Source organism: Gadus morhua, chromosome 7 (assembly GCF_902167405.1).
Source record: "Gadus morhua chromosome 7, gadMor3.0, whole genome shotgun sequence".
Taxonomy (NCBI): domain Eukaryota; kingdom Metazoa; phylum Chordata; class Actinopteri; order Gadiformes; family Gadidae; genus Gadus; species Gadus morhua.
The window spans coordinates 25,524,736-25,551,582 of record NC_044054.1 but is presented as its reverse complement, the minus strand read 5'-3'; the positions used below and the strand labels follow the sequence as shown (position 1 = coordinate 25,551,582).

General features: G+C 39.9%; 6 protein-coding genes across 6 annotated transcripts; 5 read left to right on the top strand and 1 right to left on the bottom strand.

Moving 5' to 3' along the window:
* The first annotated feature begins 836 nt into the window (after nucleotides 1–836).
* Nucleotides 837–1,775, top strand: LOC115547105 (olfactory receptor 52L1-like). Its single transcript, XM_030361075.1, has 2 exons — nucleotides 837–1,188; nucleotides 1,318–1,775. Exons 1-2 carry the CDS (start codon nucleotides 837–839, stop codon nucleotides 1,773–1,775), a joined length of 810 nt encoding a protein of 269 aa, XP_030216935.1.
* A 3,552-nt stretch (nucleotides 1,776–5,327) lies between these two features.
* On the top strand, nucleotides 5,328–7,778 carry LOC115547104 (olfactory receptor 146-like). Its single transcript, XM_030361074.1, has 3 exons — nucleotides 5,328–5,679; nucleotides 5,809–6,254; nucleotides 7,704–7,778. The coding sequence occupies exons 1-3, from the start codon at nucleotides 5,328–5,330 to the stop codon at nucleotides 7,776–7,778; spliced, it is 873 nt and encodes a 290-aa protein (XP_030216934.1).
* A 5,563-nt stretch (nucleotides 7,779–13,341) lies between these two features.
* On the top strand, nucleotides 13,342–14,292 carry LOC115547103 (olfactory receptor 1N2). Its single transcript, XM_030361073.1, has 2 exons — nucleotides 13,342–13,692; nucleotides 13,822–14,292. Exons 1-2 carry the CDS (start codon nucleotides 13,342–13,344, stop codon nucleotides 14,290–14,292), a joined length of 822 nt encoding a protein of 273 aa, XP_030216933.1.
* Nucleotides 14,293–14,627: 335 nt separating this feature from the next.
* LOC115547102 (putative olfactory receptor 13C6) lies at nucleotides 14,628–26,659 on the bottom strand. Its single transcript, XM_030361072.1, has 3 exons — nucleotides 26,061–26,659; nucleotides 14,705–14,892; nucleotides 14,628–14,632 (listed from the first exon to the last, which is right to left on the bottom strand). The coding sequence occupies exons 1-3, from the start codon at nucleotides 26,657–26,659 to the stop codon at nucleotides 14,628–14,630; spliced, it is 792 nt and encodes a 263-aa protein (XP_030216932.1).
* Nucleotides 18,886–19,845, top strand: LOC115547565 (olfactory receptor 52E8-like). The gene has a single exon (XM_030361875.1). The coding sequence runs from the start codon at nucleotides 18,886–18,888 to the stop codon at nucleotides 19,843–19,845; it is 960 nt and encodes a 319-aa protein (XP_030217735.1).
* LOC115547913 (olfactory receptor 52N5-like) lies at nucleotides 22,492–23,619 on the top strand. The gene has a single exon (XM_030362425.1). It carries the CDS (start codon nucleotides 22,693–22,695, stop codon nucleotides 23,617–23,619), a length of 927 nt encoding a protein of 308 aa, XP_030218285.1. The 5' UTR covers nucleotides 22,492–22,692.
* Nucleotides 26,660–26,847: the final 188 nt, after the last annotated feature.

Genomic DNA, 26,847 nt, shown 5'->3' with positions numbered 1-26,847 from the left:
CTGAGCAGCGACATGGAGTAGAAAGGGATTGTTGCCGTTTGCGGTCTCTCTGTACTTCCAAAATGAAACTCGTAGTGGGAATTATTTCAGCCATGACTGAGAAGGAATTTGGGGAAAGGAACTGTGGATTTGACTACCTGAAGTCCAGAGGGTTAGGGTTAGAAAAAAAAAAAATGGTTTTGCTATTGAGCTGTGTGCTAGTTAACACCACCACAGCAGTCACAAACCGGCAGCCCTTCCCCAGAATGAAAAAAAAACTATTATATGGTATTCCTATTTAATCTTGTTATATCAAGGCTTTGTAGTTCACATATAATATTCATACATTCATGAGAAATTCCAAAGAAGGAGGAGTTTGTCAACTTTTGCCATTCCAGCTCTCCTGTCGATGTGAAATAGAGTTGTGTCAGACATTATTGGCTCCAAGTGCTCCCAAGATAATAGCATTATATTCATATAAGTCATGACCGAGGTGTTGATAGTCATTTAAAGACAGCTACTGACTTTAAGGCAATGACAAAGACTAATTAGGCAGAAACAACGCAAAAGAACAAAGAGGTACTTTCAAATAACTCATCAATGGCTGGTCATTTCTATTTTGATTAAACTGTGATTCAAAATGTTTCTGAAATAATGCTGAACTTGATGAAAACTGATGATTATTTGGATAATTTCTGTACTTGTGAAATATGTTTTAATTTAAGACATATATTTTGTTCCTTGTACTTACTTCACTTAAATATTTATACTTTTGTTCATGAGAAGAGCAACTGTCTACTATGTTGCTTTATAACTAACAGTTCTCTCTCACTTCTTTCTTCGTTCGATTTAGTTCAATGGAAAACTACACCTACAACAGCTTCACACTTCAGGTGGAGGGGTTAAAGGTTACACAGCAATCAATGTACCCTGTTTTTCTATTTTTTCTTGTATCCTATCTTTTTATCATGTCTGCCAATGTTGGCATGTTGGTCATTATCTGCATTGAAAGGAGCCTACACCAGCCTATGTATCTGCTTTTCTGTAATCTGCCAGTCAATGACATCTTAGGAATCTCCATCATGATGCCGAGGATGCTTGCAGACATATTGGTGCCTCCTTCTGAACGCTTCATCAGTTACTATGAGTGTGTGGTCCAAGCCTTTACCGCACATATGTTTGCCACAGCCGCTCACACAGTTCTGATGATCATGGCATTTGACAGATATGTAGCTATATGTAACCCTTTGCGGTATACTACTATTATGAACAACAAAATGGTGATCAAGCTGACTGCCTCTGCCTGGGGGGTGACCTTTGTGCTGGTAGCTGTTTTGCTTGGGCTCACCATCAGACTGAGCAGATGCAGAACCTTGATCAGAAATCCTTACTGTGACAATGCCTCACTGTTTAAACTCTCCTGCGAGAGTGTGTTAATTAACAATCTATATGGATTCACATTTAGTGTAGTGCTCTTGTCATCTTCTATAGGCAGTATGGTCCTTACATATGCAAGTATTGCAGCAGTCTGTCTGACTAGTAAGAGCAAAGCTTTGAACAGTAAAGCTCTAAAGACTTGCAGCACTCATCTCTTTGTATACCTCATCATGCTTTTAAGTGGAATCTTGATTATTATTCTGCATCGCTTCCCTCAGTATGCAGACTCTAGAAATGTTATTATAATTCTATATAACATCATCCCTGGAAGCCTAAACCCCCTCATCTATGGAATGCAGTCCAAAGAGATCCGTTCATTCTTGTCAAACCAGTTCCATACTGGAAAGGTGATTCCATAATTATTTGGGGTTTAGATTTTTAAGTGGCAGATTTATGGGCACAGAATATTTTCACCCAACTTTCATGAAGACAATTACGTGAATGAAAACAACAATATTCATGCATCACAAATAATTAATTGTGCATACAATAACATAATTGTTGTAATGAATATCAGCTGTGAAACCTATTGAAGTAGCATTTAGGTTATCTTGTTCATAAATATAAAATAAAATATAAACCCAGCGAAAATAAAGGTTACAATAAACAACAATGCAGCAAAAAATGTTTTCTTTTTACACATTTTAACACAACACACCTAGCCCATGCGACTCCCATCAGAAGTGCATAACAGCAGTTTGCAAATTATTCACACTCTTTATAACCCAAAGAATCAAAAAACATGAGTATAAGATAAGATAAGATGGATCAGAACTTTATTTCATCCCATATATGAGAATAAAATATTCAATAATAAAAAAAAGTGTCTAGCAATACAAAAAAAAAAGAGCCTTAAAGGTCTTAAAGGAGGCAAACTGTATTTTCCCCAGAATCATTAGATTTTAGTGTGGCTGTAACTAATCCATTGATTGGGCCCTTTTTCCGTGTTATTTTTCTTATGGGGCTTTCTGCTGTGTTAAAGGGGTGACTGAGTGGTATAATAGCCATTGCTGTGAGTAGGTTAGTGTGATTTCTGTTGAACATTTTTGATTTGGTTTGAGTTTGATCGTGTATGCTGGTGGTTTATTCCTAATTTCTGTTTTTCGTGACGTTTTCAAATTTGTACACATAACTCTACACTAACCTCCCTGATATTGCAGTCCAGCTCCAAATTGTTAATTGTGTAACTGTGTTTTTGTTTGTCCATTGGACGTTGATGTGATTCCTGTCCTAACAGTACAATTTACTCCATACCTCCTTTATTGTGGCCTGAGTTTAGCCCTTCTTTTGAGACTCCCTTGCTGCCATTTCGCTAAATATAGACATGCCTTTTATGTCAAGCATTGTCCATAAAGTCTATAGTTTTGGTATAGCAGTCTCTGGTTCCAGTTTATTAAGGGTCTTGTGCATTTAATGTCACAGCTTAATGGCTGCTGAATATTGCAACTATAAGCCGACTTGTCGATGTATTTTATCTGATTGGTCTATAAGACCTACTAGAGTGAAGCCAATCAAATTGATATAGAGTTTTGTGTTCAACACCAAATGACAAGCCACTGCAAAATCCTCCTGGAAAACTGGGTAAGGGTCGAAGTGGATCCACTGTGGGAAAGGCACTCGCAGGCAAGCCCGGATATATCATATGGGCTAGTGCCCAGGGGACCCAGATTTCGAAAGGGGTTCTGGCTTAACACAATGGCATCATACCGAGGATAGCGTCTCTTGTTTTCCATGTCACATCACTATTTCAGAGCGTAACATCAGTTGAAAATCCAATTCATATTTAAGATAAAAAATATATATTCAATAAGCAGCTATTGAGCTATGTGACATTTTTGTAAACACCACCACAGCAGAGCTATGCTTCTATACATTTCACTTTAGATGTAGTGACCTTCCCTGACAGGTGTAATTATTGTTACTTGTTTAACGCGTGGGGGTCTCAATCTACCCATGCCAGACCCTAAATGTTGGCGCATTAACCTATTTTATACAGCCTCTTAAAAACAATGTATGACTGTGCAACGGCGAAAGCATTTGACTATTGAATGATGAATCCTGCTAGCCTCGAAATTCAGACCCACATCTAGAATGCTGTAGAGTCTGGCAATGAATAATGAAAATGGTCCAACTCGTCACCCTGTGTATTCTTCTGATTGGTCGTAGTCTATGACCAATCAGAAGAATACACAGGGTGACAATTCCAGAGCCCCATACGACGCTAAGCGACCAGTGGAGCGTCCGATAGATAAGACTTCGCCATATCCGGTCTGTAGAACAGCAAATTTGTCATACATGCGAAGGAAAGCTTTGAGCGTCTTCTTCTGTTTCGCATTAAGAGGAAAAGCCGAGTCTAACTCTTATATTGTAGCTGCCAAAGCCGTTTCTAACAACTGGTGTTCATCTGTAGCCATCTTGTAATGTTACTGACTGATTCCGGACTGATTCCGGCGCAGATCTGCTCCAAAACTATGTCAAAATACATAACAACACAACACAAACATTTATTTGTAAGAAACTATTTTCAATGATTAAGTAAATGAGGGCCCAGGGGCCCTTGTAGGAAACGTTACAGCATTGCTGGCAGGTAAAAGTTTTATTGTCACATTTGATGGAGTGAGAGACTATTTGTACAGAGACAAATAGTTCAGTGAAGTTCTGTAGAATAAACAATAACAACAGAAAAAAGACAGAAATTAGGAAAATACACTAAACAAAATGATAGAATGTAGAACAAAAACAACAAACAGAACAAGCAACATTGGCAAGATTTCCTTAACAAGAGGCGATAAGCTACAAGAGGCGATGGTTAATCGTGGTTTTAGAACAGCTTTGGAAGCAGAGTTAGGCCCAATCCCGTCACATCCCTTGGCCCAAAACCTTAACCCTACCCCTACCCCTTAACCCTACCCCTCAACCCTACCCCTACGAAATTGGACAAAATCCCTTAAAGACCAAGTTACAGTATGTCATTGTCATTGACAGGGTTTGATTTTTAATTGAATTACAATTTTTGATCTTTTGATACAATATCTTTCTCTGGAATTTTACTGTATAGTTTGAATGTCTTAGAAACGTAGCCTTACCCACATGGAAAAACACGGTATGATTAAATAAGAACATTATTCATGCCCACAATCTGTTAGAAATTGCAATATTGCACTTTATTTTATTATTTTTATCGAACATTATACAAGATCAACATAATATACAAAACCAGAATAAACATAGAACTTGTGGTAGTGTGTCATCCATGTAAAACATAAGTATCAAACAAACAAGAAACAGTGATATAATGGAACTAATATTGCACAGTACAAAAAGGCATCAATCATCACATTTTATCAATGATGATTTATCAAAAGTCCCTAGGCTTACCCTAGCCCTTTGGTAGGTCAAGTAGGTCAAGATGTGGGCAAACAAACAAGTCTATTACGTCTGGGCCATGTATGGCCAATAGGATGGTCGCCCACAGACCGGGGAGTTGTGTCAGAATATCATTGGTGCAGTGCTCCCAAGATAATATAATTATTAATTATATTCATAAAAGTCAAGACAGAGGTCTTGATAGTCATTTAAAGAAGGCTAATGACAAGAAAGGAAAGGAAATCACAAAGACTAATTCGGCAGAAGAAACGTGCAAAAAGACAGAGGTACTTTCACATTACTTTCATTGGCGAACGCAATGAAAAATGTAATGAATGTCTGGAACAAATCATTTGGGCAATTTCTCTGCTGCTCATATGCATATATAATATATATATTTTGTTAGATGTACTAATGTATTTACTTCACTGTCATATTTATATTACTGCTCAAAATTGCATTTTAAAATATTAATACAAATTTCCATTATGTCGCTTAATAGATAAATGTTCTCTCTCAATTCTTTCTTCCTTTGATTTAGTTCAATGGAAAACTACACCTACAACAGCTTCTCACTTCAGGTGGAGGGGTTAAAGGTTACAGAGCAATCAGTGTACCCTGTTTTTATATTTCTTCTTGTATCCTATCTTTTTATCATGTTTGCCAATGTTGGAATGGTGGTGTTAGTCTGCATTGAAAAGAGTCTTCACAATCCTATGTATCTTCTTTTCTGTAATCTGACATTCAACGACATCCTAGGTAACTCCATCATGGTGCCAAGGCTTCTTGCAGACATTCTGGTGCCTCCTTCTGAACGCATAATTAGCTACTACGAGTGTGTGGTCCAAGCCTTTACCACACATATGTTTGCCACAGCCTCTCACACAGTTCTGATGATCATGGCCTTTGACAGATATGTAGCTATATGTATCCCTTTGCGGTATACAACTATTATGAATAACAAAATGGTGATCAAGCTGACTGCCTCTGCCTGGGGGGTGGCAATTGTGCTCGTGGCTGTTTTGCTTGGGCTGACCATCAGACTGAACAGATGCAGAACCATGATCACAAATCCTTACTGTGACAATGCCTCACTGTTTAAACTATCCTGTGAGAGCGTTTTCATTAACAATCTATATGGACTGTCATTTACTGTGGTGCTCTTGTCATCTTCTATAGGCAGTATGGTCCTTACTTATACAAAGATTACAGCAGTATGTCTGACTAGTAAGAACAAAGCTTTGAACAGTAAAGCTCTTAAGACTTGCAGCACTCATCTCTTTGTATACCTCATCATGCTTTTAAGTGGTTTCTTGATTATTCTAATGCATCGCTTCCCTCAGTATTCAGACTATAGAAAACTTTGTGCGATTCTAATTCACATCATCCCTTCAAGCCTGAACCCCATCATCTATGGAATACAGTCCAAAGAGATCCGTGTATTCTTGTCAAACCAGTTCCACACCAGAAAGGTTTTTCAATAATTGTTTTCAAAATTTTGAAGATATATATGACTGAATTTGCAGATTTAAATGCACAGAACATTTTTACAAAGCTTAGATGAAGACATTCATTAAAAGCAATGAGAATAATGATCATGTTTTTGTTCTCACAATTATTGTACTACAATACCTTATACACATCATGCACCATGTATTATGATACCATATCTGAGCTATTTTCATTTATTTGTTTTAAAGTTTTCAGCACAAATGCATAATTTTTATTATGATTACTAATTGTGAACGGTTTTGCCATGTGTAACATTAAGGTTTTCTTGTTCATATCAATATCAAATAAAATGTAATCCCAGTCAAAATAAGTATATGTTAAAATTTACAATCAAGCTCTATCACATCACCTGGGGGTAGTTGGCAAAGTAACATGTATAATGAATAGCAGAGTTTTGGGTTAAGATATATTTTGAGTATTGGCCTCAAAGATGTTCTTATGGATCTACAAAGAGTCTATAGCTTATCCTCTTGGAGTGTCAGGAGAACTGCATCCATTTATTTCTCAATTTAAGAAGCTTTTGTCTTCAGTCAGACGTCAGCTCCCACTCACTTCAGGCATAACCAAATGAAGGCTGTCCAAACCAGCGCCTTCATATGTCCCCTTACTTTAAGAAATGTCCCCATTTCTAATTACAAATTTGTCTTAAAACAAAAAAAGAGACAAATAACTGCAAATGTAAACACAACACAGTTAATGTGTAGACGATAATGTTGCTCACAGAATTAAATGGAACCTTTGAAGTGAGTTTAGCAGTCTTATTTTCCCCCATTTTTTATAATGCCCTTGAATAATATGGGAGACATGAATTACAATATATTGCAGAATCGAATCGCAATACTTGCTGTATCGCAACATGTTAAGAACCCCAATAATATTGAACCATGGCCCCAATATCGCAACACTATCGAATCCTGCTACTCAACGGCTGAGTCTAAGCAACGGTCTAGCGATGATTTTCGGGAGATCTAGGGATGATTGCCGGCAGGTGTGTAGACAGGGGGGGTAAGGAACGCTGGCCACTACTAGTTGGCAGAAGTGGACGGCATGACAGTAAGGCCAATTCCAGTGTGGAGCCCATGGATCATTCAACCACACATGAACCCCATCTCATTAGGGTTCTGTGCTTGGGAACCATGTTCGAATGTCACTGCGCATGTACGGCCATTAACACACACTTCTTGCGTGCACCAAGAACCCTTCATAGGCCAGGCGAGCTGTGAAATGTGCCCCATCCAGGTGTCCCATGACCTCTGGTACCAAGATTCCAGGAACAACAATTTGGATGGACTGACCTGCATCTGATAGCGCCACAGCTATGCATAACAGTCTGTCGATGAAAATCAACCGGGTAATCTCATGACATAGTCTCTTCACACCCTGTCTAGAATCTTTTAATCTCCACCTAGGAGTTCATAGGTCGAAGCTCGGGAGGGGACCCGAACTACAAGTCCACCAGTGTCCGTAGCTCCGCCCAAATATGAGGGCTGCGGCTGCAGTGGCTGGACCGTGCACTGCAATCCGATAGGATCTCAGGACCATGGGAAGGTTGCAGTCCCAGTCCGGTTGGTGCTGACTGGTGAGGATGGCAAGCTGGGTGGCCAGGGTGTGGTTAAATCATTCCACCAGCCCGTCACTCTGGGGATGGAGCGGCGTCGTCCCCGTCTTGTGAATCCCCAGCCACCGGCAGACCTCCCCAAAGACCTGGGTCTCAAAGTTCCGCCCCTGGTCACTGTTGAGCTCGGCGGGGACCCTAAAGCGGGTTGACATCTCCTCCACCAGCATACGACTGGGGCCATTTGGTGAAGTACTCCATGGCCACCCCTCCTCATCAGCGGTAGCCTGGATGGCCACCACCGTCAGAGACTCGTGGGCCCGCTCCTGCTGCAGGCAGTAGTAGCACTCCAAGGCTGCAAGGGACCGTCTGGAGAGTGCGTCGCCGTTGCCGTACTACTGCAGAGCCTCCAGCCATCGAGCGTCCTGGCTCTCAGGATTCTTAAAACTGAGGAGCAACGTGAGGGATACATGGTTTGTGCGGGACAGGAAGCGCTTGCTATTCAGGTATGTCCTGAAGTGCCGCACGGCCAGGACCAAAGCCAGCAGTTCCCGTCGGGTCACACAGTACGCCCCGCTAACGAAGAATGAGGCTGTAGTAGCCCACAGCACAGCACAGATGCTGATGATTGCTGGCATCAGCATTCAAGATAAAGGGCTGACGAATATGAGTCGGGCAAAGGCCGTGGCGCAGGCGTTGTCCCAGACGTACGGCCAGTCCGCCTCGGTTAGGTGGTGGAGAGGGCTGGCGACCGTGGCAAAGTTCCGGACGAACCGGCGGAAGAACCCTGCCAGGCCTAGAAAACAAGAAAACTGCAGTTCTCTGGAGTTGGTAGGGGTAGGCCAGTCCGGGGCCGATGCCGCCTTGGCCAGATTGGTTGCTACGCCCTGCTCGTTCTCCATATGCCCCAGGAACAATGTTTCCCTGGTCAGCAGAGATCATTTGGAAGGGTTCAGCCACAAGCCGGCTCAGTGGATTGCAGGAAGATCCTCCAGTAGGTTCGTCCATGCCCCGAAGTCGGGGCCCTGAACCAAAAAATCATCCAGGTACAAGACACAACGACTCCGTGGGACGTCTGCCAGCATCCTCCATTCGAATGTAGCTAGCGTGTATACAGCCCGAACAGAATGACTCGGAACTGCCACAGGCCCTGCCTGATGGGGAAGGCAGTCTTATATCTGGTCTCGCCAATAGCCGCTACGCAGGTCGAGGGAGCTGAACCAGCTAACCCCCCCGATCCAGGGCATCATCGATGCCCTGGATCGTCGATGTGAGGGAGCAGCTACGAATCCTTCCGGCTGACTTTGTTGAGGCACCGGTAGTCAACACGGAACCTCCAGCTGCCATCCTTCTTCCTCACCCGGACGGCCGGAGCTGCTCATGGACTGGATGATGGCTCATTCACCCACGGGGCAGCTATCTCGTTGACCTTGTCCTGGGATGGACCAGGCAGAGCGGATGTTGATGGGATCCTGCACCAGCCCTGTCCGCCTGCAGTCCTCATCCCTAGCTGAGAAAATGTCCCCATATTCCTCAAGTAGTAGCCTCAGCTGCTGACTTTGAAGAACTTCAAGGTCAACTCCACTGCGCAGCCAAAGCGCATGGACACTCTTGGCGATCTCAGGGGAAGGAAAGGCGGCAGACACAGGGCCACGGGGAATGCAGGGATCGCGCAGCCCGGGCACCCCAACGGGTCAGCAGGTCCAGGCTGATGATGCCTGTGTCATGGATGTCGGCGAGCCAAAACTCATGCATCACCTCCTGGTCACACACCCTTAAGACTAGCCGCTTCCTCCCCCTCATTCCAGTCTCCTGCTCTGTCACAGTTGTCAGGCGGACGCTAGTCGCCGACCACCCTCCCCCCGAGGGAGCGTCGATGATACCCGGGAAAATGCCAGGACGTACCAGGGAGATGGTTGACCCTGTGTCCACCACGGCCTAACAGAGTCGGTGGTTGAGCCTGCAGTGGAGGTACAGTGCTGCCAACCAGAGCACACCGACATGGAGAGGGGTGGGATTCCGGAGTGGTGGTCCCCTCACTGGGCCACTATGCCGTAAGATGAGGGGCTCTAGCCCATGGTGCCGGTGCAGGTTAGTCGCTGGCCAGATGGCCAGGCTCGACGCACCATAAGCGTCACCCAGTTGCAGTTGCAGTGGTGGGGAGTAACGGAATACATGTACCGGCGTTACGTATTCAGAATACAAATTATAGCTAACTGTATTCCTTTACAGTTACAATTTAAATAGTTGGTATTTAGAATACAGTTACATTGTTGAAATCAATGGATTACATGACGATACTTCTGTTTCAGCAGTTTATTCGTGCTTTCACACCAACAGCATTTAGTGCGCACTAAACGAGTTTGGTCCCCTTGGTTCGGTACATTTGCGTTGGTGTGAATGCAACCACCTCACTTTGATGTGAACCAAATCAGCCGGCCGAGACCTTCCTGAACAGCTGGTCTCGGTTCGCTTCCAAACGAACCCTGGTACGGTTCGCTTGAGATGTGAAAGCAAACGCACCTCGGTCCGATCCAGTTCTACAAAGCATATGCCTCTTTGGACGTAACAGGCACCCGCTCAGCCACGCGCTCAGCCCCGCGCATATATATATATATATATATATATATTTTAAGGCGATTTTATAGGCAACACCTATGCACTTAGCTCAGTGAAAAAATTTTAGATGTAATAGCAAAAATCTTTCTCATGAACATACCCTTATAGTCTTTGTTCCACTACAGCAAATTATATGAAATAGTTCACTTTCAGGGAGACTTGGGCCTAACACAGAAGAAGAACACACCAGAATAGCCCTGTTTAGTAAGCAGGATTTGATGCTGCATTCCTATACTTATAAAATATAATTTGCGCTGGGCTCATCCGAGCTTCCCACACCGGCCCACTCCTCCGTGGCTTCTGGTTTGTTCCAGATGCATCGTACACCAGAATGCACGACTTGCTCTTGTGACGAAATTTCCTGGCTTGCAGCACTTATAGCCTTCCCAAATGTCATTGACTAGTCATTAAATTGGCATTCAGTTAGCTCAATTTGCGTCTTCAACAAACAAGCTTGAAAACAAACAACAGAACTCAGTAATGTAAACATATGTGCTTTACATCCAAAGAGACTTTGCATATGCTTTTCCGTTGTTGCTAGAAAGCTAGACTGCTCTCAGCGTTGTGCAACTTTTTGAGCGGAAAAATTAAGAAGTAATTTTGCAATGCATCGATGCTTCCAGGACGTCTAAATGTTTGGTGAGAATAAACTGAATTAAAGCCTAAAAACGAACAAAAGAACTGCATACTGACACACAAAACTTGACCATGCTGCCTGCTATACCGTCTTGCACCATGATGCCTGCTACACCGTCTTGCGACCCAAACTTAAAAACTTAAAACCACCCCCTGATATTTTTACTCTCCACACAGCTATCTTAGCTGCATGCATCCAAAGCCCGCTCAAACTTTATTTTCAGTACAATTCAACTACAAAACAGGCAGAAATCTGAATGCTTCAGATGCCAAAACCTGTGGCCTACAGTTGCTGCATTCGTATGCAGATAAATATCTATCGAGATAACCAGACACTTTCCAGACTTCCATTGTACAGCCAGTGGCCGGAGTGCTTCATCGACCGTTCTCTGTTATTGACCTACCAAAGCAACTTGGCCTTCATCCAAGATGCACAGCAATGTGGTGCTGTCCTTCGCCTGGTTCCAACACAAAGCAAAACTATAGAATTCTGTTCAACCCAACCTATAATCTAACCCATTCTTGTCCCAGTCTGCAGCAAGTGGTACTTGAGCGATTATAGAAAAAATATATACTTGTGAGTAGGGCTGGGCGATATGACGATATCATACCGTGGACGATATGAAAGTGTCTACCGGGAGAGATTTGGCCATATCGTTTATACCGAGAGAGAAAAAAAAAAAAATATTGCACTGCACTGACTGAAGCAAGGCAGGTGTGAGACTCACCTGTTAAGTTGAAAAAAAATCTCATTTGTATTGAAGAAACAGTTCTATTTTTACCACCAGCTATTTTAAAATATAAAATATTTGTGTGATGCTGTGATTTTTATTTTATATTACACTGCACTGACTGACAGCCAAAATGTTATTTGTATTGAAAAAACAGTTCAATGTTTACAAGATGTTTGCACTATATGACACTGCAGTTAATGACAGATTGTTCACTACTTACTCCTTTGTAAGCATGGAAATTCAAGTTCAAAATAAAAGAAAAAACTGATCAAATGTGAAGTATGGTTATTTTAAGCCATTTATTATTTTAATTTACTTCAAAAATACCATATCGTGATATATATCCATATCGTGATATAAAATTACTCATATCGTGATATAAGACTTTGTCCATATCGCCCAGCCCTACTTGTGAGTGTTATGGTAGAACGCTAGAAATTACAGAAAATGACATGTCAAAACAGCAGTGGCCTATTGAAGATTGGTGCTGATGTGACGCAACAGTTTGAAAAAGTTGCACTATGCGCCTCTCAATAAAAGTACTTTCACTCCTTCCCTTGGCTTAGGATGGAGGGGAGACCTTGTCACAAAAGGTAGAGCATGAGCAATCCATGCACACTGATATGATCATGGTTGGTTTACACAATGCTACATTTCTGTATATGCCTACTTGATAAAATAACATAATGTCTATGCTGAAATATAATGCACTCTTTTTTACTTCTTTAATTTGATTTTCATAATAGCTCCCGTTTGCTGGAAGCACAATGATAGCTACATTTACAAATAAAAATTGGTTAAAGGTATGAGCCAAAAGTGAAGGGGCTCAAAGTATATTATATATTGTGTTGGATTAAAGCTGGTCACATCTTTATAGCATATGTTGTCGATTAACAATATATATATTATTATAAAGATGTTTACATTTTATGTTGCAATTTAAATTTATGATTATTAATATCCTATTATTATTTATACAATTCAGTACAATGAATGAGTAAGGTGAGCTTGCAAAAGATCTCAATGCACAATGAATAATACAACAAAAAACAAAAGGAAAAATGAATGTACTGAATACCTCAAAACACAGTGAATATTCTAATTGTATAATGTCTGTTTGTATTTGATGTGTTTCCTGTTGTTGTCTTTTTGCACCATTATGTTAGTATGTTATATGTTGTGGTAAATATTTGAATAGCGCATTTGGAGCATGGGGAAAGGCAATTTCGGTCCTCTATGTAACTACTCGTTGCACGGTCCGTCTGACAATAAAGTTCACTTTGACTTCACTCACAAAGATGAACAATGATATGAGCCTCTGGTAAAGTTAAACAATAAACAGGAACAAAAATGGAATTTAAATATGAAAACGCATACTAATATGCCCTTTTTGCTGCTCAAATTATCTTACAGTTAAAACAAAAAATGAGTTTCATAAATAATATATAAATTGAACCTAGCAACCCTTGTTTCCCTCTGCCTTTATTTTCCCAGTTTCAAAGTATGGAGAACCAGACATGGAGTGGAGACGTCTTACTCCTAGAGGGGTTAAAGGTCACCCCACAGTATTCCTTTCCTGTCTTCTTCCTCTTGCTTCTTTTATACATCTTCATCATGGTGTCCAACATTGGCCTGACAGTTCTTATCTGCATGGAGAGGAGCCTCCACCAGCCCATGTATCTGCTCTTCTGCAACCTGAGTATCAACGACGTTTTGGGAGCTACAGCCATCATACCTCACTTGCTGAGCAACATATTTACAGCCAGTGCCAACCGCTACATTAGCTACATAGGATGTGTCATTCAAGCATTTTTCTTTCATCTTCACATTGGCACATCACTGTCTGTTCTGATGATCATGGCTTATGACCGACATGTGGCTATATGTAACCCCCTGCAATATGCCATCATAATGACCAACAAGATGCTTCTGAAATTGAGTGTATTTGCATGGGCCGTGATCATATTCATGGTGGGGTTCCTTATCGGCCTCTCTGTCCGTCTGTCTCGCTGCAGGAGAAAAATATCATACCCTTTCTGTGACAATGCCTCTTTATTCAAGCTTTCTTGCGATAGTATCCTGATCAATAATATTTACGGCCTTGGGTACACTGTTGTCTTGCTGGGTTCATCTCTTGGCAGCACAGTGCTAACCTATGTAAAGATCGCCATTGCATGTTTGACAAGTAAAAACCGGGTGTTAAACAGACGTGCCCTGCAGACCTGCACCACACATCTTGCTCTGTATCTCATAATGATGGTGTCAGGTCTCAGTTCAGTTGCTCTGCACCGTTTTGCTTATTTGGCAGAGCAAGGGAAAGTGGCTTCCATATTAATTATGGTAGTCCCTCCTGCTCTAAACGCTGTGATCTATGGGCTGCAAATAAAACAGATAAGGCAGAAGATTGTTGCCTTGTTTAATAAGAACAAAGTTACATCAATGGAAATGCACTAAGCATTTGAAAGAGCAGATCAAGGGCCTACTTTGTAATTTGCCACTAGTCTTTATCTTTCTTCTTTATTTTTTATATTTGTTCATTATTTAGGAGTTTTATGAATTGCCAACGATAGTTTGTTGCTTTGGTAAACAACATGCTATTTGAAATAAAAATAAAGACTGTGTTAACATATTTTTAATTGAATGCATATAATAATAATAATAATTGGTTTTTGATGAAGGCAAAAGTGGCATTAAGCAGACAACCACAGGTTTGAGAAATGATTTGCAAAGATGTATCAATTGACTCGCATTGACAGTCAGCAGGAAGCCACAACACATTGAGTTTGTGATCACCCTGCAATTAAAATGTGGTCAAATTAAATGAAAAAATTTAATGGATCCTTTTGCCTAATCATCACCATATTACGATTAGGCAAAATCGTAATATTTTTCCTAAAATATATGATGAGGTATACAAAGAGATGAGTTCTGCAAGTCCGAAGAGCTTTACTGTTCAAAGCTTTGTTCTTACTTGTCAGACAGACTGCTGTAATCTTTGCATAAGTAAGGACCATACTGCCTATAGAAGATGAAAAAAGCACCACAGTAAATGTTTTGTATTTGAAATGCAACAGCCTTTTCGTGGAGACTACGCTCAGAGCAGCTGGAACTGAACAAGAGGAAGAAGGAAAACGGGCATTGAAACAAAATTTGATATTTTTTTCTTGCTATCGGCCATGTTTGATTGTGTTGTGTTATTGACCTGTTAACCCGCGAACTTGGGTTATGTTTATCAGCGTTACTATAGAGATCATGGCGATAGCTGATGTAACGTATTATCACTGTTCCATTGCGCATAGACAGTAAAAAGTAGCTGAGTACGGTACCGCCCCCGTTGAGAAACCATGCCCTAACCCCAACCCTCTGGACTTCAGGGAGTCAAAGCCAAAGTACCTTTCCCCAAATTCCTTCTCAATCATGGCCAAGGTAACCCCCACTACGAGTCTCCTCCTCCATTTCACCGCTCAGTCTAGCCTACTCCAGATTGACCTGTAAGTGGAAGAACCAGAGACGTCAGAGAACCTTGAGATTCATAATATCATCCTTAGGCGCACACAGCTTATGGCCCTGATAATATATATTATATTATATAGATATCTATATATTATATTATATTATTTAGATATAGAGCTTCAGGACTCCCGCCGGAGCAACCGAGTGTTCTAGAATATTTACAGAACACGGCCAAAAGCTGTGTGCGCCTCCGCATGATATTATGAATCCGAGCCATTGCGATACATCCACTGTAAACACTAGCGCACAGACGGCACAAAAGCTCATTGTGGGACTGGCTCGTAGTGGCTGTAATTCTGCACAAGAACCGAATTTCTTGAACGTCTTCAAATACTGTATTAGTGGCCCACTAACACCTATATGAAGCATCCATTAAGTAGCATGCCATGGGACCTCTTAAATATTTTAAAAGATTGAATGGTTTTGTGCGAAATTTCCAAGCGTATGTAAACATTTTAAAAGTTTAAACGACTCCATTCCAAAGGGGGTTGGAGTCTCCAGGTGAAAAATTGTGGATGGATTATGGTCTTAAAATTTGTAGAGAATAATTCATAAAGAAAGATGGATAGAAAGAATAAATCCTAAAAATTAAAATAGTTCAGCGCTGATTACAACACTCACCTAAATACAAAAGTTAATGTTGTATGCCCTTAATGTCGTGTATGCGATGGGGAAGACCATGAATGCTCTCCCAAAATGACTCAGAGAGAGCCCCACCACCCCGTGTTCTATCTCAAAACCAGCCAGAGTCTTGAGGATCTTCAAATATATTAAAGATCCCCAGTGGACCCTTAACTGAGCTGATGTGACAATGTTCATTAGACAAAAGAACAGCAGGACAACAACAAACTTTGGGTTGGTTTATTCTGCAGGACAAAAGGTTTGTGACTGCTATCGCTGCAATGAAATAAGACCTGCAGACCTGCAGTACACAAATAATGACCAGGGATGTTAAATTATTGTTAAATCCCCCCCCCCCCCCCCTCTCCTATAGAGTCACCTCTCCTGAATTGTACCAAATCTAAGCACCGTACACAGTACACACTCAACAATAGTCACCTAATAGCAATTAGGCAACTTCAACCCCTATCGCTAAGGTTGAAGCAGTATTAGAAGAGCACTACTTCTCAAACCAACTGATTGAGCCACTAAAAAATTTAGTGGCTCAATCGAACCACAGTTTGATTGAGCTGATTAACAACATCAGTGGCGGACTACAGGCTTTTGCCAGTGCTGTATTAGATATTGACCCTTGTTTGGTTGCTGGGGAATATATACTGTTATCCTGCCACTATGATGAGCTAAAAAGGATTATGGACAGTATTTTTGTATACAGCGCTCTGTAGCAGAAACAGCACCACATATAGACCTGGAATAAGTACTACAGCTTATCAACAGCCAGATGCTTCCTTGAAATTAGTCATTAGGCATTTATCACTGCTAAGCCAGATTGTCGCGGCTTGGCAACCCCTGAAATTTTGGAACACCTGGAAGCTGAAGTCGAAAACTGACTGACGCTGAATAACATTACCTGAAGAAGCAAAGGGCTGAAATACATTGTTACAAAATCTGGAAGCTAAACTATAATATTTTCAATATTTTCTGGAAGTTAGTAGTAGTAGTGGTACTAGCTGTAGTAGTAGTAGTAGTAATAGTAGTAATGGTGGTAGTAGTAGTGGTAGCTGAAGTAGTAGTAGTAGTAGTAGTAGCTGAAGTAGTGGTAGTAACTGAAGTAATAGTGGTACTAGCTGCACAAACGATATGCCATATGAAAGGTATGGTATTGATTGATGTTTGTAGAAAGAATTATAGTAATCTTCCCAGTCTTTTTTTTAACCAGCCGAAATTGTATGTAGTCGCATGCTCATTTTTCCAGCCTAACGTGATTAATAGTAGTCAGGGGGGGAAGAAGTAGGCCAATCTGGCAACACTGCCTTCACGTTCTCCCGTTCTAACCTCAGTGTAAATCAATGAAATCAACTGAAAAAAAACCCAATATGGAACTTAAACTGTATTATTTTACATAAATTGAATACAATTGAAGCTCAAAATATCCTACAAATGAGGTACAAAACTAAAATGATACACTCCCCTTCACCATAGCATGATGTTGACACATAACCAAGAAGAAAACATGACTCATCATGAAACAAAATAGTTATGCACATAGACCTACAGGTCAAACCTAAATTAATAATGGACACTACAAACTGTATTTCCATAACAACTGTCTGTTGTGTTGCACAATACAATCAGGTCCCTATAAAAGGCATGTTAAGATGATGTAAGTTCTTTAGGGCCATCTCCTCATCCAATAAAAGTTGACGACTTTCACATAGGATTGAGGTTGGAGATCAAAAGGTAAAGCTGACGCACACATACATCATCAGATTACATCATAATCACATGTGTTAAGTGTTAATAATTATTTTCCTTGACTCACTTATTTTATTGTCTTTATACATAGAGATCAACAAATGTGTTATTATCTATGCACTTATTATCCACAATAAATTAACAAAATGTACTACTCAGGGCAACAGCTCCATCATGAGTTGGCAACACATACAAAGGAAAAACATATACATTTTAACCCTTGATTGGAGGGTTTAATTTGTAATGACAAAAAGTCAAATTCATCAATTGTTTCAATGCTATTCATTAAATTCAAAACATTGTAGACCAAATAAAAATACATTCATCTTCTTCATCTTACATGCCTCTTATTTTTCTGTATATTTTCTTTACATTGTTCCTGCTGCTTTTTTCCTTTTGCTACAATTCAATTGCAGTTTTGATGCCTTATATTGCATTTTATTTTATATGAATTGAACATATGTTTGCTTGAATTCCATTATTATAAATTAATCTAGTTGAGTATATTTCGCTCATATCAAACTGTCCCACATCAAATTACTCCTACATGTCTTAATGCCATGTCCTGTCAATTCACATTATGTCATTCATGTTTAACCAGTCCTAGGCACTTCCACCCCTCTGCAGTTGCTCCCTGTAGCTTTGAAAAACATGGAAATAAATAATTTTATTTTTCTTGCAAAAGGAATAGCTCTTATTTTGTAGATCAAGGCAATACTGTCACTAAAGTAACCTCTAAAAGGTTTTTTCATATGTTGTTAACCAAAATAAAAATCACATTCTACAACTACGTATTTCATAAATGCAATTTTTTATAAATTGTAACTATAGATAAAACCTAATCTGCTCATTTATCAACAATCAGTACAGCTCTTATCTGATTGGTCAGGAGAATCCATCTTGCCTGTCAAAAGGTGACGATAGGACTTATGTATCTTGGCACCTGATAATTATGACTTTTCTCCACTCTCTCTTTACAACTGTAACATTTTGACTAGAGCAGTTTTTAATTGATATAATAGGAATTCATGTTAACAGCATTAAAACAATTGTAAGTCGGTATAATATTACTCATTACAACTTCATAATTATTTGTACATGTTTATTTAATAATGTTCATGTTTATAATTAACATTGATTCTGACCAGCTGCTTGGGTATGGAGAACCAGACATGGATTGGAGATATCTTACTCCTAGAGGGGTTAAAGGTCACCCCACAGTCTTCCATTCCTGTCTTCATCGTCCTTTTTTCCGTCTACATCTTCATCATGCTGTCCAACATTGGCCTGACAGTTCTGATCTCAGTAGAGAGAAGCCTTCACCAGCCCATGTATCTGCTGTCCTGCAATCTAAACATCAATGATGTCTTCGGTGCTACGGCCATTTTACCTCGCTTGATAAGTGACATATTTACAGAAAGTGCAGAGCGCTACATTACTTACATGGGGTGTGTCGTTCAAGCATTTTTCTTTCATCTTCACATAGGCACTTATCTCTCAGTACTGATGATCATGGCTTTTGACCGATACGTAGCTATCTGCAAACCCATGCAATACTCCAACATAATGACGAACAAGATGGTGGTGAAATTGAGTGTATTTGCATGGGCCGTAATTATATTCATGGTGGGTATCCTTATAGGCCTCTCTGTCCGTTTGTCTCGCTGCAGGAGAATGGTATCAAATCCATTCTGTGACAATGCCTCTTTATTCAAGCTTTCTTGTGAAAGTGTCTTGATCAATAATATTTACGGCCTTGGGTACACTGTTGTCATACTGGGTTCATCCATTGGCAGCACAATACTCACCTACCTAAAGATCACCATAGCATGCTTGACCAGTAAGAACAGGGCATTAAACAGCAGGGCCTTACAGACCTGCTCCACACACCTCACTCTATACCTCATCATGATATTGTCAGGCCTCAGTTCAATCGCTCTGCACCGTTTTCCTGAGTTATCGGAGCAGAGAAAATGGGCCTCCATTGTGACCATGTTGGTCCCTCCTGCTCTTAACGCTGTGATCTATGGGCTGCAAATAAAACAGATAAGGCAGAAGATTGTTACCTTATTTAATAAAAATAAAGTTACATTATCACTTGTTACGAATTCGAAATAGGCATTTGAACCAGCAAAATTAACTCCATTCTTAGATTAATATTTGGTAATAAACTACTTTGATTTTTAAAATGGCACTTCATGTGAAGTACCAAAGACAAATGTCTTGCTGTATCATTACACAGTCTCAAAGTTTGAGCGGCATCCATTGTGTGTAAGTGTGCATTGATAATTTTCAGGTTGCTTAGCCTTACGGTAGAAAATTCTGGCTGGCTCGTACTGTATGAAATGTATTAAGTGTAGATAATTACTAATGTATTTACCATTTTATTTTCTCTTTTTTGAATGCACAGTGGAACAACATTTTGTACATCTATGATAATATATTAATTCATTAATAAGCGCACAAATTCATTAACACAAGCAGAAGTGTTAAATGAATCTAGAATAATTATCCAGAAATTGTTTAGGAGTTATCTTGGTGATAGCATAAATGCCCAAAGTGCTTTACAGATAAGAGAAAGCAATACAATGCAATGTATTGTTAATTGCAAAATGTCAAAAAAAACAACATAATAGTCAATAAATATAATGTAAAGATTATAATAAAAACATGAGAAAAGAGACGCAAGAGTAATGTTTTTTCCTGAATTAATTATTACAATTATTGCCTTTGGTGCTCAGCATGTATAATCATTGATGTTTAAATTGGGTTTTGGAGTTCAAAATTTTGATGTACCTTTGTGCAAGTTGTGCAAACGATGAAAGTGACAGTTATGCACATACTGGTCAGACCTCTGAGAAATCTGTTAATAATAGGAACTGCTAAGATTAATTATCATAGCAACCAAAGCTTCATTGTTGTGCAAAACCAACATTTGTTTGTCAGATTAGAGGCGTCCCCATAAAAGGCATGCCATGATGATGTAAGAACTTTAGGACCTTTGCTCCAACAATAAAAGCATTCATGCTCTCACATATGACTGATGTTGGAGTTCCAATCACGAAAGGTAAAGCTGACATACACAGACACATAGACATACATCATACACTAGTTAACTACATGTGCAGCCTGCCATGATTTTTCTCCTTTTGTCACATTTCTATTTTGCCGTCATGCTTATATGTTATATTATTACTATTGTTATTTTTTATTGTGCAATTTTGAGAATGTCTTTTATTTCCAGCAATGCAATTGTTGCTCCTATTACATGACCCTAACCCTAACCCTAACCCTACATGAATTGTTGCTCATATTATATGACGTATTGTGTGTCTGACGAAGAAATTATATTTTGATCACTGTCCGTCTACACAACAATGATATACAAGATATTTGCCCTGTCTAGATCAACTAGTAGAACTAGGCTTTAACACTGCTAGGATATGGGGTTGGAATATGCTCTGCCAGCCTTATGAATTCATTTGCACACATTTATTCATATAAACTTGCCACTTTGTGTCTAATCTTGTTAAATATGCATTTATAATAAGGGTTATTATAAATTAAACATGTAGATTTCATATTATTTACATGCTAAAAATATTGTCTACCCATACGTCACTGCACCTGTCAGTGAATGGAGCTCGTCTCCATGCCATTGACATTCTCCATCTCACTCACATAGGTCGGTCAACCGAAACGTACACATCCCAGACAAACACATCAATTATCGATCAAAGATTTTGAAGAATGCATCAATTTAAGCTCCTATTACAAAAAAATTCTAAATGGCACTCTTTAATTTGTTTTCTCTATCTCTTAGTGGTCATGTAAAATTAATTAATTTAAGCATCTAAACTTTGATTATATGGGTTTAACTGAAGGTTGGCAAACCATTGCATCAGTCACTAAAGTGAACTCGTCTTCATGATTTGAAATTCTCCATCTCATTCTCCATCTCACTCACATTGGTCTGTCAACCGAAATGCACACGTCCCAAACCAACATATAAACAATATATCACAAAATTGGACGGATGCATCCACTTTAGCTCCCACTACAAATATACTCAAAATAGCACTAGTTTATGTGTTGCCTCTATCCCTCTATCTCAACAAATGATGTATTACAGAATGCACATCCATCATCATAATTCCCCTAATCCGTAAACTGACATTCACAACACTATTTTGCAAAAATGTGTGATTCCTCCCAACACATATGTACAGATAAATACAGATATTTTGTTGTGAAAGGAGGGCTTCACTTGTTATGTGAGGCAGGTCAGAGGGAGGGTTAATCTTTTCAGACACTTAACTATCACACCATTGGTGTGTATGGATGTGTGCAGCGCCATCTCAGATGGCGCAGAGGCTGCCTTTGATGTCCTTGTCAAGAGAGGGTTGCGTTTCTTAATCACACAGTATAACATCACGATGTGTGGCACGTTTCATACACAACATCGCTCATTAGGCTATAATGATACACACTGACAGTACTAATAAAGTATCATAAAAAGCTTGTATCCATTGGGATAACATGCAACCAAAGTCTAAGTCATTTCTTTAAAGGCGTACTCTCTGGAGCCATTTGTCCATTCTGGGCTACTGTAGAAACATGGCCGTGCAACATGGTGGGCTGCCTTGGGAGAGGACCCGCTCCCTATGGAGACACAAAGGGCTCATTCTAAGGTGATAGCGCTACTTGTTTTCATGGTATTATAATCAAATTAAAACATAATTATTTTCCATTCCTGCCAGGTCTGTTCCACTAGATGCCAGACTGAACCTTTAACCCTTTTTTGGAGGTGGCTGTCAATATCCCGCGCTGCCAAGACGGAAATCCCTACACCCCCCACACAGACAGCGTGACACTATACCGTGAGTGTGGAAGTGTTTACATGTTCATGCCGACGATAGGCAGATGTATTTCACATTTTGATTGATTCTGACCAGCTGCCTGAGTATGGAGAACCAGACATGGATTGGAGATGTCTTACTCCTAGAGGGGTTAAAGGTCACCCCACAGTCTTCCATTCCTGTCTTCATCATCCTTTTGGCCGTCTACATCTTCATCATGGTGTCCAACATTGGCCTGACAGTTCTGATTTCAGTGGAGAGAAGCCTTCACCAGCCCATGTATCTGCTGTCCTGCAATCTAAACATCAATGATGTCTTCGGTGCTACGGCCATTTTACCTCGCTTGATAAGTGACATATTTACAGAAAGTGCAGAGCGCTACATTACTTACATGGGGTGTGTACTCCAAGCATATTTCTTTCATCTTCACATAGGCACTTATCTCTCGGTTCTAATGATAATGGCTTTTGACCGTTACGTAGCTATCTGCAACCCCATGCATTACTCAGATATAATGACAAACAAGATGGTGTTGAAGTTGAGTGTATTTGCATGGGGTGTCATCATATTGCTAGTAGGCGTCCTTATCGGTCTTACTGCCCGCCTGTCTCGCTGTAGGAGCACGATAACAAATCCATTCTGTGACAATGCATCTCTGTTCAAACTCTCCTGTGAGAATGTGGCGATCAATAATATTTACGGCCTTGGGTACACTGTTGTCCTACTAGGGTCCTCGCTTGGCAGCACACTGCTCACCTACCTAAAGATTGCCATGGTGTGCATAACCAGTAACAACAGGGCGTTAAACAGCCGGGCCTTGCAGACCTGCTCCACGCACCTCACGGTGTACCTCATCATGATGATCTCAGGGTTCAGCTTTGTGGCTCTGCATCGTTTCCCTGAGTTATCAGAGCAGAGGAAAATGGCCTCCATTGTGATCATGTTGGTTCCCCCTGCTTTCAACACTGTCGTCTATGGGCTGCAAATAAAACAGATAAGACACAAGATCTTGGCCTTGTTTAATCACAACTAAATTGGTTTATAAAACCAGATAGTTAAATTGGTGGAATTGCACGTGGAAGACATTACCAATAACTTGTAACCATAATAGGTATGCTATTATTATGATACCACTACAGAACCAGCTGCTCTCACAGTAAAATTATTCATATTCTAAAATATGATTGAAGTTTGAGTTCCTAGTACAGTAAAGTTGGTAAAGGTAAAGTTGACAAACACATGAATCATACTTAATTACATGTGTGGTTTGTAGCTAAATGCAAATTAACAATAAATATCATCTGTATTTTGGGGAACGTATGCATTATTATCTTTTACGCTTTTGCTCAGTCTGCTGTTGCTTTCGTACACACCATCACACACACATGAGCCCATAACCTGCTGATTTCGTGTCATGGTAAGTCTTAAAAATGCTTTTGTCAAATTGTGTATATTGAAGGGATTTCTGACAGCGAGGAATACACTAATGTAATACCAGTTTTGGAACCTGAAATAGTAGTAGGCTACCAGGCGGTAGCATTGTGGGACTATTGCTCCTACCTAGACAAACGACTGTCTCCGGAAGCATAATTCTCTCTGGGATACAGACATCAAAATCAACCTCAAACTGAGATCCACACACCAACCCAGCTTGATGTAATACTTTGAGTCTGATAAGCTCAACACTCTTTTGGACGCGGACATCAAAAACAACCACTGCACAGACCATACTGCCAGTGCCACTACTGCTGATCACATTATAGCCAACTTCAATATTTTTTATGGTAAAATGGAACCTGTATAAATGTTAATGTTAACTGAATCAGAGATGTAATTTAAGAAGAGTCATTAAAATTGCCTATCATACAATTTGTGATTTTGAATAAATTTGTTCCAAAGTAAAAACTATAGGATGTAATGGTAAGTTAATTTTTTTTCCAAAATGTATGAATAGACAAACAAACTTTTACTTTGTGTAAATGTTTTGTTTTTGGCACAATCAATATTTTGGTTGATATTAAATAAAAATGTATGTTTAAATCTTAGATATAATTTGGAAAGCTCTGAACAAGTTCCACAATAAAACGGACACAAATAGTCCTTACTAAAGATCAGCTTAAAAAAAAAACGAAAAAAGTGATGGCACTAAAACAGAGCCTAAAGAAAATGTTATGTTTGAACATTGGATTACTTTCATGTACGGAAATGTGTCAACATAATGCATGATGTTCTTGAGGGTGTTGCACCTAAATGTATCCTTAGACACTACAATTATGAAGACAAACTGTTGGAAAAGTTAAGTGAAAGAATAGTTTAATAATTTTTAATTATGGGTACATAAATGAGATATGTGTCAAATACTATTAGACAGACTGCAGCTCAAATGTGGCGTCTCAGACAAACTCAAATTATAGTTTCTTCTTGGAGACCTGGTGAATCCAGATAGGCAACACTGGTTATTATTTATTTTAGTTCTTGAAATATGCAGCATTAATTTTGCACTGGTTGTAACAACAGGACTTGCAGTGCATTTGAAACGGCCATAATAGACCATCATATATTTTTTAAAGAGCTCTATCGGGACCTCATCCCAAAACATATTTTAATGATACTAGCATTTATGGTCTTCTTTTGAATCCCTTAAAAAACCCATGTTGTGTGCCATTTTAAGAATATATCAAAGACATTTGCCAACAAAAAACTGGTTCAGCATTGTATTGTTGGAGGTTTGGTCAACCACTGGCTAACAACAAGTGTGTGCATTTCAAGTTAAACTTCTTAATTCACCTTAGACAAAGGTGAACAGTTGATCAGTAGCCTTTGGTTAACTGTCGAGATTGCAGACACAAGTCTTCGTTCTCATACTGTGGCTGTTAGTGGAAAATGTTTTCATTCTAAAAGCAGAGGAACCTGAGCAGATGGGTTTTTGGAGGAATAGTGCATCTCTTCCCACAAGTAGACAAAACTAATCCACTGATCATTTTTACAGATTTGCAGTGTAAGACCTTTTAAGGTAGACCAGCTCTATATTAGCCCTAGGTGTATGGTTTTGTAATGTATGTACATTTAAATGAAATTTAAATATTCCAATAAACATGATGGGAAAGGACATTTTTGCAAATAATTTAAAAAGTGAAGTTAGAAACTTTATTATTATAAAGACTTTTAATAATCCTCTGCCTCACCTCTTTAATTTGCAGTCCATAGATAACAGCATTCAAGGCAGGAGGGACGACATGGAACAAGATGGAAGCTAGTTTTGCACTGTCTGACGATTTAGGGAAACGATGTAGAACCATTGGGGCAAAGGATGAGCCTAGCATGATGAGATACACAGCTAGGTGAGTGGCACAGGTTTGCAGGGCTCGGCTGTTTAAAACCCTGTTCTTACTGGTCAAGCACACCATGGTGATCTTTAAGTAGGTGATAGTTATGCTGCCAATGGAAGAGCCTAGGATTAACACAGCACTGCCAAGTCCGTAGATGTGATTGATGATGATGTTGTCGCAGGACAGTTTAAACAGGGACGCATTGTCACAAAATGGATTAAATATAGCCCTCTTGCACCTCGAGAGACGTACATTGAGGCCTATGAGGATCACTACTGAGCCGAGGGCCAGAAACCATGCCAACAAAGTCAGCTTCAGCACCATCTTGTTGGTCATGATGGCGGCGTAGTGCAATGGGTTGCAGATGGCCACATATCGATCAAAGGCCATGACCATGAGCACTGAGTGGGAGGTGCCAGCGTGGAAATGAGCGCAGAAGGCTTGGATAACACACTCTTTGTAGGTTATGTATCTGTCTTTTGTTAATATGAAGATGTCACTCAGCAAGCGGGGTATGATGGTGGATGCACCAAAGACGTCATTGATGCTCATGTTGCAGAAGAGCAGATACATGGGCTGGTGAAGGCTCCTGTCCAGGCAGATCAGGGCCGTGAGGCTGATGTTGGACACCATGATGAAGATGTATATGATGAGGAGGAGGATGAAAGCAGGAAAAGAAGATTGTGGGGTGACTTTTAACCCCTCTAGGAAAAAAATGTCAGCATTGAAAGTCAGGTTCTCCATATTGTAATATCGAGGATACCTGCCAGAAATTGTAGAGAATATTTGATTTAACAAAGAGAGTGTATAGAGTAGATTACCTAGCAACCGTATAGCATAAGCAACATTAATAAATTGCATTAATAGATGAAGGGAAAACTATGAATCAGAAAAAAAAATAGCCTTCTTATGTTTTGTTGGAGGCTGATAAA